Consider the following 14560-nt stretch of genomic DNA (forward strand, 5'->3'; position numbering starts at 1 on the left):
GGGTGATGGTGGTGATGGTGGTGCGGTTCTGTTCCATGTGTACACATGAGACCGAGTGTATTTATTATTGTAGACTTTTTTGTTTTACTCTCTTGTGACTGTGTACATTATTTGAACTACAGTAAAATGGCAGAACAAAGTGCTTCTGATGCTTGTGCTCACTCGCTTTGCCTAAGGGGAGGAACGAAGGCTGATGCATTATGGGAGCGAGGTGTTATTTTGCCTGTGTACACAAGCTTTCAAACTTTCTGAGTGTTGTTTATTGGGCAACACGTTTTTTTTTTTTTCGTGAATGAAAGTCAGTGGTGGAATATACACCAATCAGCCATAACATTAAAACCACCTCCTTGTTTTTACACTCACTGTCAATTTTATCAGCTCCACTTACCATATAGAAGCACTTTGTAGTTATACAACTACTGACTGTAGGCCATCTGTTACTCTGCCCACTGACTAAGTGGGTAGCACTGTTGCCCCACAGCAAGAAGGTCCTGGGTTCGATCCCCAGGTGGGGTGGTCCAGGTCCTTTCTGTGTGGAGTTTGCATGTTCTCCCCATGTCCGTGTGGGTTTCCTCCAGGTGCTCCGGTGTCTTTCCACAGTCCAAAGACATGCAAGTGAGGTGAATTGAAGACACTTGTGAATTACCTTAAATTCCATTATGCTAGCCCACCACTGAGCCCAGGTTACACAATAGGAAGGCCAGATGCTGTCAGGAAAAGCTTTTAGATACCAGTTACATCTCTTTTATTTGATTCACATGTATGCCAAGCACTTGTAATGAATAAATGATGCTGTTTTGCTTACGTTTTATATTTTGATGGGGCGCTTTATGCTCGTCGGTTATCAGTTAAAACAGATTGGCAAAATTTGCATCCCTAGTTCCAGTTCATCACAAAGGTAGGCAGCACGGTGAGTCTCCTCACAGCACGAAGGTCCTGGGTTTGATTCCCAGGTGGAGCGGTTTGGGTCCTTTCTGTGTGGAGTTTGGATGTTCTCCCCGTGACTGCGTGGGTTTCCTCCCACAGTCCAAAAACGTGCAAGTGAGGTGAATTGGAGATGACAATGTTTGACATTAAAGACTTGAACTGATGAATCTTGTGTAACTATGTGTTCTGTCATGAATGTAACCAAAGTGTGTAAAACATGACGTTAAAATCCTACTAAATAAATAATTAAATAAATATCACAAAGCTTTTTAATGGGGTTGAGGTCAGGGTTCTGTTCAGGCTCCTGGCCAAAACTGTCCTGCAAAGTTCATACACCTGTCAGCAATGGGTGTGAATGTTACTATATAATGTATCTTTGTGAGTGTGTGTTTGGATTAACCACTTTACTCTAAACCAGGTTTGTTTTGTCAACTCTTTTTATTTTGGGAGGGGAAGGTGCTTTTCTCACCTCAGTAGACAATAACAGCGACTGTTAATACAATAAAGCTCACTGAGATTGTATGATGTATTTAAACTTGTGTGTGTGGGGGTAGGTTGGCTATAAATGGTTTGGCTGTTACATTCATATATTGGCGTAGTTTGTTCACGGCTACCAAACAGGTTTTACTCTTTCAGACCGTTTTTAGATCTGGATAATCCATTATTGCATTATTGGTTGGCAGTAAAACCAACAGAACTGGCTGTGTCTGAGTAGGGAAGGGCCGGATAGAGTATTATCTCATTCAAAGAGGTTCCTATACAACCCTAAAGGAATATGTAGAGCACAGCAAGTTCCTCTGTAGGTGTTAGAGATTTATGTAAGATGTTGTTGCTGGTTCGTTTAATAAAGCTGTTGACTTAACACTTGTCTGTGACCTTATTGGCCTCTGAGGTTGTTCAAATGGCAGGGGTTGCTCGAGTACATAGAAAGTGGATAGCGAGGGTGAAGCGGGTGGTTTTGGGAAGAAAAAAAAAGCCATATTGGTAAATTATCACTAAAATTAAGCTTCCTTAGTTGGAATTTAGGCCGAAGTAAGCTAATAGTGTATGTTGCTTATTATTGGTTTGCTTTAAAGAGCACTTTCTGATGATTTATATTAGAGATGCATGAGTACCGATACTGGTATTGGGTATTTGCCCGATACCGCGCTCATTAACTTGTACTCGTACTCGCAAACGAGGCTCCGATACTAAACATCCGATACCGTGTGCCTAGTGCACGTTGCTGCGTTATGCCTGGTTCACACTACACGATTTTTGCCCTGATTTTCGCTCGGTGACTGGTCGGCGCTAGATTTTCCGGCTCGGGAGCAACTCTGCGTTCGCTCGGCGATCAAAACTCGGCTCTCGATCGCTAAGTGTGAACTATCCAACAACTCTATCCAACCGGCTCACCGAGCACTCGAGTTTTCTAGCACGTCAGATATCTGATCTCAGATGTGCGACTGGGAATGAGTGACATGTCGAACAGCCAATGAGAACGCAGGATACGGTGTGAGGGGAAACGCAGGAGAGGAGTGTAAACAGGTGGGACAGGGGAATAATATAGTTTATATCAGAACACACCGGCACACACACACGTTTTACAGTATTTGTGACCTGATCGTTCTCTACAAAACATAACAACAAAACACCAACATTGCAAAAATATTTATTAACCTCCAACTCACTACAGAACAATCCATGCTGCTCGTGTTGCCAAATCCACTCAGATTCATTTATTTTTCCTCCTTGATTTCATCACATCAGCGCACAAACACTTTGATCACTCGCTACTTGTTGACGTGCATTTTTGGACGTGGTATCATTAAACTTCTCGTCACTTCTCACGTGTTTTTGTTTAAAAAAGAAACGGTATTCTAAATAGGTATCGGCAAGTACAAAAATACATGTACTTGTACTCGTACTCGGTTGGGAAAAAATGGTATTGATGCATCCCTAATTTATATTATAATCTTTGTTTATATTCATTAGTTTATGATAGTGTTATCAGTGTGAATATTAGTGATACAGATGCAATAAATCCTATCACTAATGTAAAGTTATCCAACCAAGCATATCATTTAGAATTTTGGCTTTAACATGGCACAACACATTAACAATAGAATTGTTTGATTATTAAGATGTAGAATAACAAATATCAAGAAGTTATGCCCTGTGTAGTGTCCAATACTTGACGATCAGGTACTTGTATCTATCGGTAACCATGAATCTCTGTGTTTCGGTAACAGCTGCTGTGTTCCAAATCAATCCTATCATACTAAAATATATGAAAACAGTAATGACAGCGTTACTAGTGTACTAATTTCACACACCTTATAACTTGGTAGCACATTGATCAGATGTTCCAGACAGGCCTGCAAGTACACCCGTGATGCTGTCTATTTAACTCTATACATGGTTAAAAAAGGACAAAGCACAGTATGTAGAGATATGTCAACCCTCCTCTCCACCTCACCCCATTCAATGCTTAAAAGAGACCACAATAAAACCAGCATTAAAAGATTTTTGGGTGGTGGACCATTCTTAATGCAATAGGAACACTGGCATGGTACTGTGTGCATTATGGGAGTGTGTGTGGTGCTGGTATGAGTGTGTTATGGTTGGGTGGACCTGGTATAAGTGTATTGTGAAGGGTGTATGTCTGGTCCTGGTACAAGTGGTTCTAACATGGTTTAGTGTCTGTGGTGATTGTTTGTGTGCATGTGGTGCTGGTACAAGCATATCATTATGGTGTGTGCATGTGGTGCTGGTACAAGCGTATCGTTATGGTGTGTGTGTTTGGTGCTGGTACAAGCATATCATTATGGTGTGTGCATGTGGTGCTGGTACAAGCGTATCGTTATGGTGTGTGTGTTTGGTGCTGGTACAAGCGTATCATTATGGTGTGTGCATGTGGTGCTGGTACAAGCGTATCGTTATGGTGTGTGTGTTTGGTGCTGGTACAAGCGTATCATTATGGTGTGTGCATGTGGTGCTGGTACAAGCGTATCGTTATGGTGTGTGTGTTTGGTGCTGGTACAAGCATATCATTATGGTGTGTGCATGTGGTGCTGGTACAAGCGTATCGTTATGGTGTGTGTGTTTGGTGCTGGTACAAGCATATCATTATGGTGTGTGCATGTGGTGCTGGTACAAGCGTATCGTTATGGTGTGTGTGTTTGGTGCTGGTACAAGCATATCATTATGGTGTGTGCATGTGGTGCTGGTACAAGCGTATCGTTATGGTGTGTGTGTTTGGTGCTGGTACAAGCATATCATTATGGTGTGTGCATGTGGTGCTGGTACAAGCATATCATTATGGTGTGTGTGTTTGGTGCTGGTACAAGCGTATCGTTATGGTGTGTGCATGTGGTGCTGGTACAAGCGTATCGTTATGGTGTGTGTGTTTGGTGCTGGTACAAGCATATCATTATGGTGTGTGCATGTGGTGCTGGTACAAGCGTATCGTTATGGTGTGTGTGTGGTGGTTCAACAAGCATAGCATTATGGTGTGTGTGTGTTTGGTGCTGGTACAAGCATATCGTTAGGGTGTGTGTGGTACTGGTACAAGCTAATTGTGGTGCTGGTAGATCTGTACCATAGTAATGTGTGTATGGTGCTGGTATGACTGTATTACAGTGGTGTGCATGTGCGGTGCTGGTACAAGTATATCATGCTAGTGTGTGTGGTGCTGGTACAGGTGTATTGTGATGTGTGTGTGTGTGTGTGTAGTGCTGGTATAAGTGGATTCTGGCAGGGTGTATGGTTTGTGCTGGTACAAGTGTATCATGCTAGTGTGTGGTGCTGATACAAGTGTATCATGCTGTGTGTGGTGCTGGTACAGTTGTATCGTGCTCATGTGTGTAGTGTTGGTACAAGTGTATTGTGATGGTGTGTGTAGTGTTGGTACAAGTGTATTGTGATGGTGTGTGTAGTGTTGGTACAAGTGTATTGTGATGGTGTGTGTAGTGTTGGTACAAGTGTATTGTGATGGTGTGTGTAGTGTTGGTACAAGTGTATTGTGATGGTGTGTGTAGTGTTGGTACAAGTGTATTGTGATGGTGTGTGTAGTGTTGGTACAAGTGTATTGTGATGGTGTGTGTGTGTAGTGTTGGTACAAGTGTATTGTGATGGTGTGTGTGTGTAGTGTTGGTACAAGTGTATTGTGATGGTGTGTGTAGTGTTGGTACAAGTGTATTGTGATGGTGTGTGTGTAGTGTTGGTACAAGTGTATTGTGATGGTGTGTGTGTAGTGTTGGTACAAGTGTATTGTGATGGTGTGTGTAGTGTTGGTACAAGTGTATTGTGATGGTGTGTGTGTGTAGTGTTGGTACAAGTGTATTGTGATGGTGTGTGTAGTGTTGGTACAAGTGTTGTGATGGTGTGTGTGTGTAGTGCTGGTACAAGTGTATTGTGATGGTGTGTGTAGTGTTGGTACAAGTGTATTGTGATGGTGTGTGTGTGTAGTGCTGGTACAAGTGTATTGTGATGGTGTGTGTAGTGTTGGTACAAGTGTATTGTGATGGTGTGTGTAGTGTTGGTACAAGTGTATTGTGATGGTGTGTGTAGTGTTGGTACAAGTGTATTGTGATGGTGTGTGTAGTGTTGGTACAAGTGTATTGTGATGGTGTGTGTGTGTAGTGCTGGTACAAGTGTATTGTGATGGTGTGTGTAGTGTTGGTACAAGTGTATTGTGATGGTGTGTGTAGTGTTGGTACAAGTGTATTGTGATGGTGTGTGTAGTGTTGGTACAAGTGTATTGTGATGGTGTGTGTGTGTAGTGTTGGTACAAGTGTATTGTGATGGTGTGTGTAGTGTTGGTACAAGTGTTGTGATGGTGTGTGTGTGTAGTGCTGGTACAAGTGTATTGTGATGGTGTGTGTAGTGTTGGTACAAGTGTATTGTGATGGTGTGTGTGTGTAGTGCTGGTACAAGTGTATTGTGATGGTGTGTGTAGTGTTGGTACAAGTGTATTGTGATGGTGTGTGTAGTGTTGGTACAAGTGTATTGTGATGGTGTGTGTAGTGTTGGTACAAGTGTATTGTGATGGTGTGTGTAGTGTTGGTACAAGTGTATTGTGATGGTGTGTGTGTGTAGTGCTGGTACAAGTGTATTGTGATGGTGTGTGTAGTGTTGGTACAAGTGTATTGTGATGGTGTGTGTAGTGTTGGTACAAGTGTATTGTGATGGTGTGTGTAGTGTTGGTACAAGTGTATTGTGATGGTGTGTGTGTGTAGTGTTGGTACAAGTGTATTGTGATGGTGTGTGTAGTGTTGGTACAAGTGTTGTGATGGTGTGTGTGTGTAGTGCTGGTACAAGTGTATTGTGATGGTGTGTGTAGTGTTGGTACAAGTGTATTGTGATGGTGTGTGTGTGTAGTGCTGGTACAAGTGTATTGTGATGGTGTGTGTAGTGTTGGTACAAGTGTATTGTGATGGTGTGTGTAGTGTTGGTACAAGTGTATTGTGATGGTGTGTGTAGTGTTGGTACAAGTGTATTGTGATGGTGTGTGTAGTGTTGGTACAAGTGTATTGTGATGGTGTGTGTGTGTAGTGCTGGTACAAGTGTATTGTGATGGTGTGTGTAGTGTTGGTACAAGTGTATTGTGATGGTGTGTGTGTGTAGTGCTGGTACAAGTGTATTGTGATGGTGTGTGTAGTGTTGGTACAAGTGTATTGTGATGGTGTGTGTAGTGTTGGTACAAGTGTATTGTGATGGTGTGTGTAGTGTTGGTACAAGTGTATTGTGATGGTGTGTGTGTGTAGTGCTGGTACAAGTGTATTGTGATGGTGTGTGTAGTGTTGGTACAAGTGTATTGTGATGGTGTGTGTAGTGTTGGTACAAGTGTATTGTGATGGTGTGTGTAGTGTTGGTACAAGTGTATTGTGATGGTGTGTGTAGTGTTGGTACAAGTGTATTGTGATGGTGTGTGTAGTGTTGGTACAAGTGTATTGTGATGGTGTGTGTAGTGTTGGTACAAGTGTATTGTGATGGTGTGTGTGTGTAGTGCTGGTACAAGTGTATTGTGATGGTGTGTGTAGTGTTGGTACAAGTGTATTGTGATGGTGTGTGTAGTGTTGGTACAAGTGTATTGTGATGGTGTGTGTAGTGTTGGTACAAGTGTTGTGATGGTGTGTGTGTGTAGTGCTGGTACAAGTGTATTGTGATGGTGTGTGTAGTGTTGGTACAAGTGTATTGTGATGGTGTGTGTGTGTGTGTGTGTAGTGCTGGTACAAGTGTATTGTGATGGTGTGTATGGTTTGTACTGGTAGAAGAGTATCATAGTGGTATGTTGGTTACTGGTATTATGTTTTTGAGTATTGCAATATATTTGTCTAATGTTTTTTTAATTCTTTATGATCCTTAATTTTATTGCATTGCAATTATAAGCTAATATTTACATTTACATTTTAAGCATTTAGCAGACGCTTTTATCTAAAACGACTTACACAATGAGCAATTGAGGGTTAAGGGCCTTGCTCAAGAACCCAACAGTGGCAACTTGGTGGTGGCGGGGCTTGAACCGGCAACCTTCTGTTTACTAGTCCAGCACCTTAACCACTGAGCTATCACTGGCCCCATATAATATGAATGCATTCATTTGTTTTGTTTATATGTTAGTCATGACTGAATTTTAAAGGTTTAGATTTTTTCCTTTTCCCAGTATGTTTTGAGTGATCTAAATAAATCACAGCGAGTTATAATGACCGTGTACAACACTGGCAGGGATTTTAAGTGGTACTTAAGCGAGAAAAAAAGTTAGCCGTACATTCGTAATTAAATACTGCAAGCCGTTACTGCATTCAGTGCTAGATGAAGCATGACCGACATTGCTCACACACTTCATTTCTGCCCGTGAGTGAGTAAGGCCGGCCGTGCTCGTTTCGGTCGGTTTTTTAAACTGCATTCCAAAGTGCAGCTCGATACTCTGCCCAGTTTTGCCCGTCGTATTTCCTGCTTGGGTTTCACCCACTGCGCATGCACGTACGGCGATCCAGTTTGATTTCTCTCTGCTAATGCTGTGACTCATACATCAATACTTAGTCCTAGTTTGGGTGTGTTAGTAACACACAATCACCTTTTCAGGTTCAAAGTACACTACTGGCCATGTGGGGAATGTACAAAGCTGTCATTAAGGGGTTGGAGCTTTTTGTCTTGGTATGTTTCCACCTGATTTTACAAGTTAGGGAATTATTCTGGAATGTAATGGTACTACACGTCTAAACATCATTTTGGCTGTGAATAAGTGTTTATTTTTCTATGGAAGAACCTAAATTTTGCTGAGTGATTGGATCTGAATGGAATAAAATATGTTTTGTATTATTATTTATTAATTTTATACCTTGTTTTAATTTAACATGTATGCAAGTCATTACTTTTACCTCACTTCTTCATTTAAAAGTAGGGTTTAACGCTAGCAAGGTGGCTCTAGTCCCAATGTCTATATTGGAATTGATCTAGAACTTCATATCACAGCTTTCAGTCCATGTTGACATAATTGTATCACAGAATTGCCAACCAAGCAGATTTCAAATGACTTTCTAATAATCAACTGAAGTGTTTCAGTGAGCCTGTACCCACTGTAGACTGATGTGACCAAATTAATAAAGAAAGCCACATGGACTCAGGAGCATTTACATTTAGCAGGTGCTTTTATCCAAAGCGACTTACAGTACTGTGACAGTATATTGTCTAAGCAATTGAGGATTAAGGGCCTTGCTTAAGGGTGGTGGGGCTTAAACCAGCGACCTTTTGATTACTAGTCCAGTACCTTTACCCCTAGGCTACAACTGCCTTCAGGAAATCTGTTAGCTGTTTTATCAAGTGAAACCTAAACCCTTTTTATGCAAAAAGAAATACATCAATTCTATGCAGAAATGTCACAGGTTTTCTGGGTCGGAGCTCATCTCAGCTGGTCGGAAAGACTGTGGCAACACGCTGTGGTCGGATAAGTCTACGTTTTAGCATGTTTTCTGGAAAAACATATCAGGTTAACTCTGCCAGAAATGAAAAGTACCATCCAAACTGTTATCAGCGAAAGGTGCAAAAGCCAATGTCTGTCTTGGCATTGGGTTCATTAGTGCTCACAGCATGGGTGACTTGTATAAGTGTGAACGTACCACTGATGCAGAGGCGTATATTGGCATTCTAGAGAGAGAAAAGATGCCATTAAAGTAGGGTTGGGCGATATTGCCGATTTTCATACCGTCATACCGTCTTCAAAAAAAATACCGCGGTATCTGTTAGTGATGAGTCGTTCGCGAACGATCAGATTCTATTGAACGGCTCTTTGAAATGAACTAAGGAACCCGAGTCGTGTGTTCGAAAAGCTAGGGAGCTCTCTACATATATTTTTATTTTATAATGACTGATTAATTCCGTCTACTGATGCGAAGCGGAGTGGGTGAAATACAGCCGATTAGAACTGCGCAGTTATCACGGGGATCGAGCGACACACACACACACACACACACACACAGATAAAGAGAGCGCTAGTAGTATTATGACAAATAATTGAGAAAAAACTCGTTTAATGATGTTAAATCTGATTGGTTCATGGCGTGTATGTTTTAAAGCAGAAACAAACACAGGCACAAACACATCTCTGCACAAGAGAGGATTTTTATGAAACTTAATGCAATGCAACCAGTCTGTCTCTTTCCTGTAGTTTCCTTTTAAAATAAATCTTTTTTCTCATGTAAGTGTTGTTTGAATTATGCCTACATTTAAGGCAAGGTAGCAAAATGTTCATGATCGTTCATCATTGATATTAATATCGGGGCTGTCTTATACTAAGCTAACAGTTCGCATTTTGCCATTCAAACCAATGGGATGGGATAGCACAGTGCGCAAGCATGTCAACTCACAAGCTCGATTTTGCAAATAAAAACACATGTGCAAGTTTATACAAGTTCAATAATCATTTATTTACGTTTGAAAATAATCCCGTTTCTCCGCACCGTCAGCCATGTTTTAAGCCAAGGACACTTCCGATGCTCACTCGTTCTTGAAATGTTAAGATACCGAACTACAGCTTATTAAGGCATCTAAGGTTTCAAACAGCCTCCTTCTCGGGAGCACGCATAGGATGACGTAAAACGCGTCTATGTAGAGCGCGCACTAGTTTTTGTGTTATCACCTCAGTGATCACCTCCACAACCAATCAGCGAGCTCCAACCGCCTACCCCGCCCACCCCTCCCTTACTGTGGATGCGCGCATGTCCTAAAGTATCCGTTTTTAAGGTAAACCCGAAGCAGAAATTTGGCGCTTCACATTTTTTTAAAATAGCGTCACCATTTTTAAATACCGTCATCATTTTTAAATACCGCGGTATACCGTAATACCGTCATACCGCCCAGCCCTACATTAAAGTGACGTGTTTTCCTGGGGAATTTATGTTTTTTAGCAGGATACTGTCAATCCTACAGTATTTCTTTTTAAAAATGTATCATGGCACATCATTAAGAGAGAATCGGAAAACAGCGACCATGGACTGTTGAGCAACTTTTATCTTGTATCTCATTCTTGCTTGTTATCTTGTCTTGTATATTCAACCTGAAAACCATAGCAATTAGGTCATGGGTTTGATTCCCAGGTGGAGCTGTTCGGGTCCTTTCTGTGTGGAGTTTGCATGTTCTCCCCGTCTGCGTGGGTTTTTTCCAGGAGCTCCGATTTCCTCTCACAGTCCAAAGACGTGCAAGTGAGGTGAATTGGAGACACAAAAACTGTCCATTGACATTTAGGGCGGCACGGGGGCTCAGTGGGTAGCACTGTCGCCTCACAGCGAGAAGGTCCTGGGTTCGATCCCCGGGCGGGGCGGTGCGGTCCGGTCCGGGTTCTTTTCTGTGCCGAGCTTGCATGTTCTCCCCGTGTCTGCGTGGGTTTCCTCCGGTAGCTCCGGTTTCCTCCCACAGTTCCAAAAACATGCAGTCAGGTTAAGTGGAGACACTGAATTAACCTATAGGTGAATGAGTGAGTGTATGTGTGTTTATGTGTGTCTGCCCTGCGATGGACCGGCACCCCGTCCAGGGTGTTACTTCGTGCCCCCCCCCGTGTCTTGTGTAACCAGTAACTACCTGTTCTGTCATGAATGTAACCAAAGTGTGTAAAACATGACGGTAAAATCCTAATAAATGAAAATAAAATGAAATAGGAAAATTCTTAAAATGTAACTAAGGTCAGTGAAAACATTTCTATGTACTTGTTACAAATTACAGTTTGTTTGTTTTTTTTATTGCAAATTACAAAATGTCCCAACTCTTTTGGAATTGTAGTTTGTAGATGAATGAGCAGGTGGATATCTGGTGTTCCTAATAAAGTGGCAGATAAATTATCATGCAAATGATAGGGCACCGATTCATTTAAGTTTTCTCTTCTTAATCCTTAGGTACCCCTGAGCTGTGGTGATACTGGTATGGAACACAGAGGTAGGAAAATCCTTTTATGGCTGTTCAAAGATGTAAATCAGTAACTACTATGATCTTCTTTACATTGAAATGCTATGGGCTATATACTTTTTTATTTTCCTCTCTAAGTCATTCCTGAAAAAAGGCACCAAGTCAAAATCAGTCATATGTGACGACATCAAGTGCAAATATGTGGTGTAGAATTATTTAGGGAAGTGCTTCCTTACAGCCGGCCACGTGACTCGTAGGCGTGATTACTCGCCCGACATCTGATCTCATGTTGCCCGGTTAGCTCACTGTCAGGTGTGCTGCTGTTTCTCTTTGTGCTCTTTCTACCTGTTCGGATATCTGTCGGATTTGTTGAGTCTATGGAAGTGGAGAATCACGCTGTTAACGATGAGAATGACTCTCTTAACGGTAGGTTCAACTTGGTTTTTTAATATTCTGGATCTTTCACTTTGTAATGCTACCGTGATTCCCACTCTCTGTAGACTTGATCTTTTCAGACTTGTGTACTTCACACCATGCTTCAGCACACCTGATGGAACTTGATGTTTAAAAACAAGAAAACACACGGCTGTAGTGATTTTAACTGCGTTTTGTTCGAACCTGACGGAAGCACCTAGTTAATGAATTCGATTTGTTATTATAAAGCTATAGAACACAACAGGGTGTGTGTTTTTGCGAATAACATCACAGCTGTGAGTCAGCCGTAAATCATCAGTCATGATGTTATTCCCTAAAACAACACGGCCTCCAGTGATTTATTGTCTTTATACAACAGCTAAAGTAAATATAAAAAAACAAGAACAATAAATAAACCACAATATTAAACTATTTAAACGAATTTCTTGTTCAATGAGTTGCTTGTTGCTATGCAACTAAATACTATAGACTAATTCAGTAGTGGGTCTGGATGTAAATAAAGAACAGGAACGCTGTAGGATGTGTAGTTTTCCCCTAAAGAGATTCCTTCTGTTGTTAAATATTAGTTGTATTTGATTGGACCCGATCACTGAGGGATCACTAGAGCCCTACTAAATTCACAGGACCTTATTTTTTAACAATCACAGATTTTTACATTTCACATTTCACTGCAGTCATTAAATAACACTCAAATAGTATAAATGGAAGCTACAATACACAGCACAGCCAACTTTAATGGTTGAATGTAAACCTAGAACATCCAGAGACGGTCTCAAAGACGAAAATTCTCGTCTCGTCCCTCTGCGTCCACAGAATTGGTTGGGAGTTTTCCAAACAGTTACCCGAGTCTTGTTTTTAGCTGCTTGGACATTTTGACTAATCGATTGCTAACTGAATTGCCGTAGGATTGCCACCTCATAGTGCAAATTAAGCAGTAAACGTGAGGCACTTGAACGCTACACGAATGAAAAATGTTGCATATTACACGGGCAACAGGGCGGCACGGTGGCTCAGTGGGTAGCACTGTCGCCTCACAGCAAAAAGGTCCTGGGTTCGATCCCCAGATGAGGCGGTCCGAGTCCTTCCTGAGAACGGAGTGATTTGAGCCGATCGCTTCATTAAATACTTATAACGAAGACCCTACTAAATTCACATGACCTTATTTTTCAAGAATCACAGATCTCACAGATTTTTAAGGTAAAGTGCTAACTGAATTGCCGTAGGATTGCTAGGACCGCCTCAGTGCAAATTAACCAGTAAACGTGTGGCACTTGAACGCTACGCGAATGAAAAATGTTACATCACGAAACACAGGGAAACAGGTGTCACAGTGGGTAGCACTGTTGTCTCACAGCAAGAAGGTCCCAGGATTCGATCCCCAGATGAGGCGGTCCGAGTCCTTCCTGTGTGGAGAACTTTCCATGTTCTGCATGTGTCTGCGTGGGTTTCCTCCAACAGTCCAAAGACATGCAAGTGAGGTAAATTCAAGATACAAAATTGTCCATGACTGTGTTGGACATTAAAACTTGATCTGATGAACCTTGTGTAACCAGTAACTACATTTCTGTCATGAATGTAACCAAAGTGTGTAAATGATAATGTTAAAATTCTAATTAATAAATAATAAATACACAGGAAATGGCTCATTTCACAGTTGTGAATTAGGTAAGGTCTCACTTACAGGTCAAATGTTAAGGAAGTTTACTTCTGTAACCAGAGCCACTAATATGTAAGTGGCCACTCTTGAGCTTTAAATAAGATCTTACTAACTCTGGTTCAGTGAGCCACTGAGTTTGAGACTTCTGCTGTTTAGGGAGGGGAGTGACCACTGTAAACATCCTTGGCACACATCAGTGTGTAGTTCTTATCAAATAGTCCAAAGTTGCATGTTTACTGAGTTATAACTGATTTGTTCATTCTCTTGAACCTTTATTTAACAATTACATTTGAACTGACAACAGTAGAGAGGAACCTCGATTTAACAGACCTTTATTTACAGATTTCCAAAATTGGGAAAGCCAAATGTTGGTCTGATTGTTTAAAATTCCTGCAAAAAGTGTACCAAGACCAGCAGGTCAGTAATTGTCCGCTTTCCTGCGCACGTCTCTCTGTTTACATGAGTGATAGGCTTTGTTTTGCCAGGAGGCTCGCTTTGTTCTCGCTTTTTTTCTCGGTTCTAGTGCTTAATTAATAGTGGCTTTGAAAGACAAAAAACGTGGTAAGCGAAGGAGGGTTCATCTAGGTAGTACTAAAAAGTTAGAACTTTTAAAGAAAGTGGAAAGTGGTGTTTCTTGTGTATGCATATGTGAGGAATATGGTGTGAAGAAACAAACAGTGAGTGATGCACGTAGATCTCGCAGTGGAATGTAGTGTAGAAAAGTACAGTACACCAATTTTAATATTTAATATTAGAAGCCCTGGGGCGGATCAGGGTATTCCTGCCCTGCTCACTGTGTTGAGAACCGTACCTGCTATGATTCTGACCAGGATAAAGCAGTAGTTGAAAATTGAATATAATGAATATAAATCCATATACAAAGGAACCTCGATTTAACAGACCTCGATGTGAGGGATTTCAGATTTAACGGACAACATCTGGAAAGCCGACAGTGGAAAGAAGCAGACACTGAGTGATATACGTAGGTCTAAAGAAAAATAAAGAAGTATGCAGTAAAATTTAGTATTTATTTATATATATATATATATATATATATATATATACACTGATCAGCCATAACATTAAAACCACCTCCTTGTTTCTATACACACCATATAGAAGCACTTTGTAGTTCTACAATTACTGACTGTAGTCCATCTG

The 14560-nt window shown here is 41.2% G+C and overlaps 1 protein-coding gene across 2 annotated transcripts in view; it reads left to right on the plus strand.

Annotated features, from left to right (window-relative positions):
* phactr4a (phosphatase and actin regulator 4a) overlaps positions 1-14560 on the plus strand; it is a 67272-nt gene that overhangs the window by 8553 nt on the left and 44159 nt on the right. For both annotated transcript variants that reach the window (XM_063010545.1, XM_063010553.1), the window contains exon 2: positions 11298-11337. In XM_063010545.1, coding sequence (XP_062866615.1) covers positions 11325-11337 — 13 coding nt within the window. In that variant the 5' untranslated portion in view covers positions 11298-11324. The remainder of the gene's footprint in view (positions 1-11297; positions 11338-14560) is intronic.

Source organism: Trichomycterus rosablanca, chromosome 2, assembly GCF_030014385.1.
Source record: "Trichomycterus rosablanca isolate fTriRos1 chromosome 2, fTriRos1.hap1, whole genome shotgun sequence".
Lineage (NCBI taxonomy): Eukaryota > Metazoa > Chordata > Actinopteri > Siluriformes > Trichomycteridae > Trichomycterus > Trichomycterus rosablanca.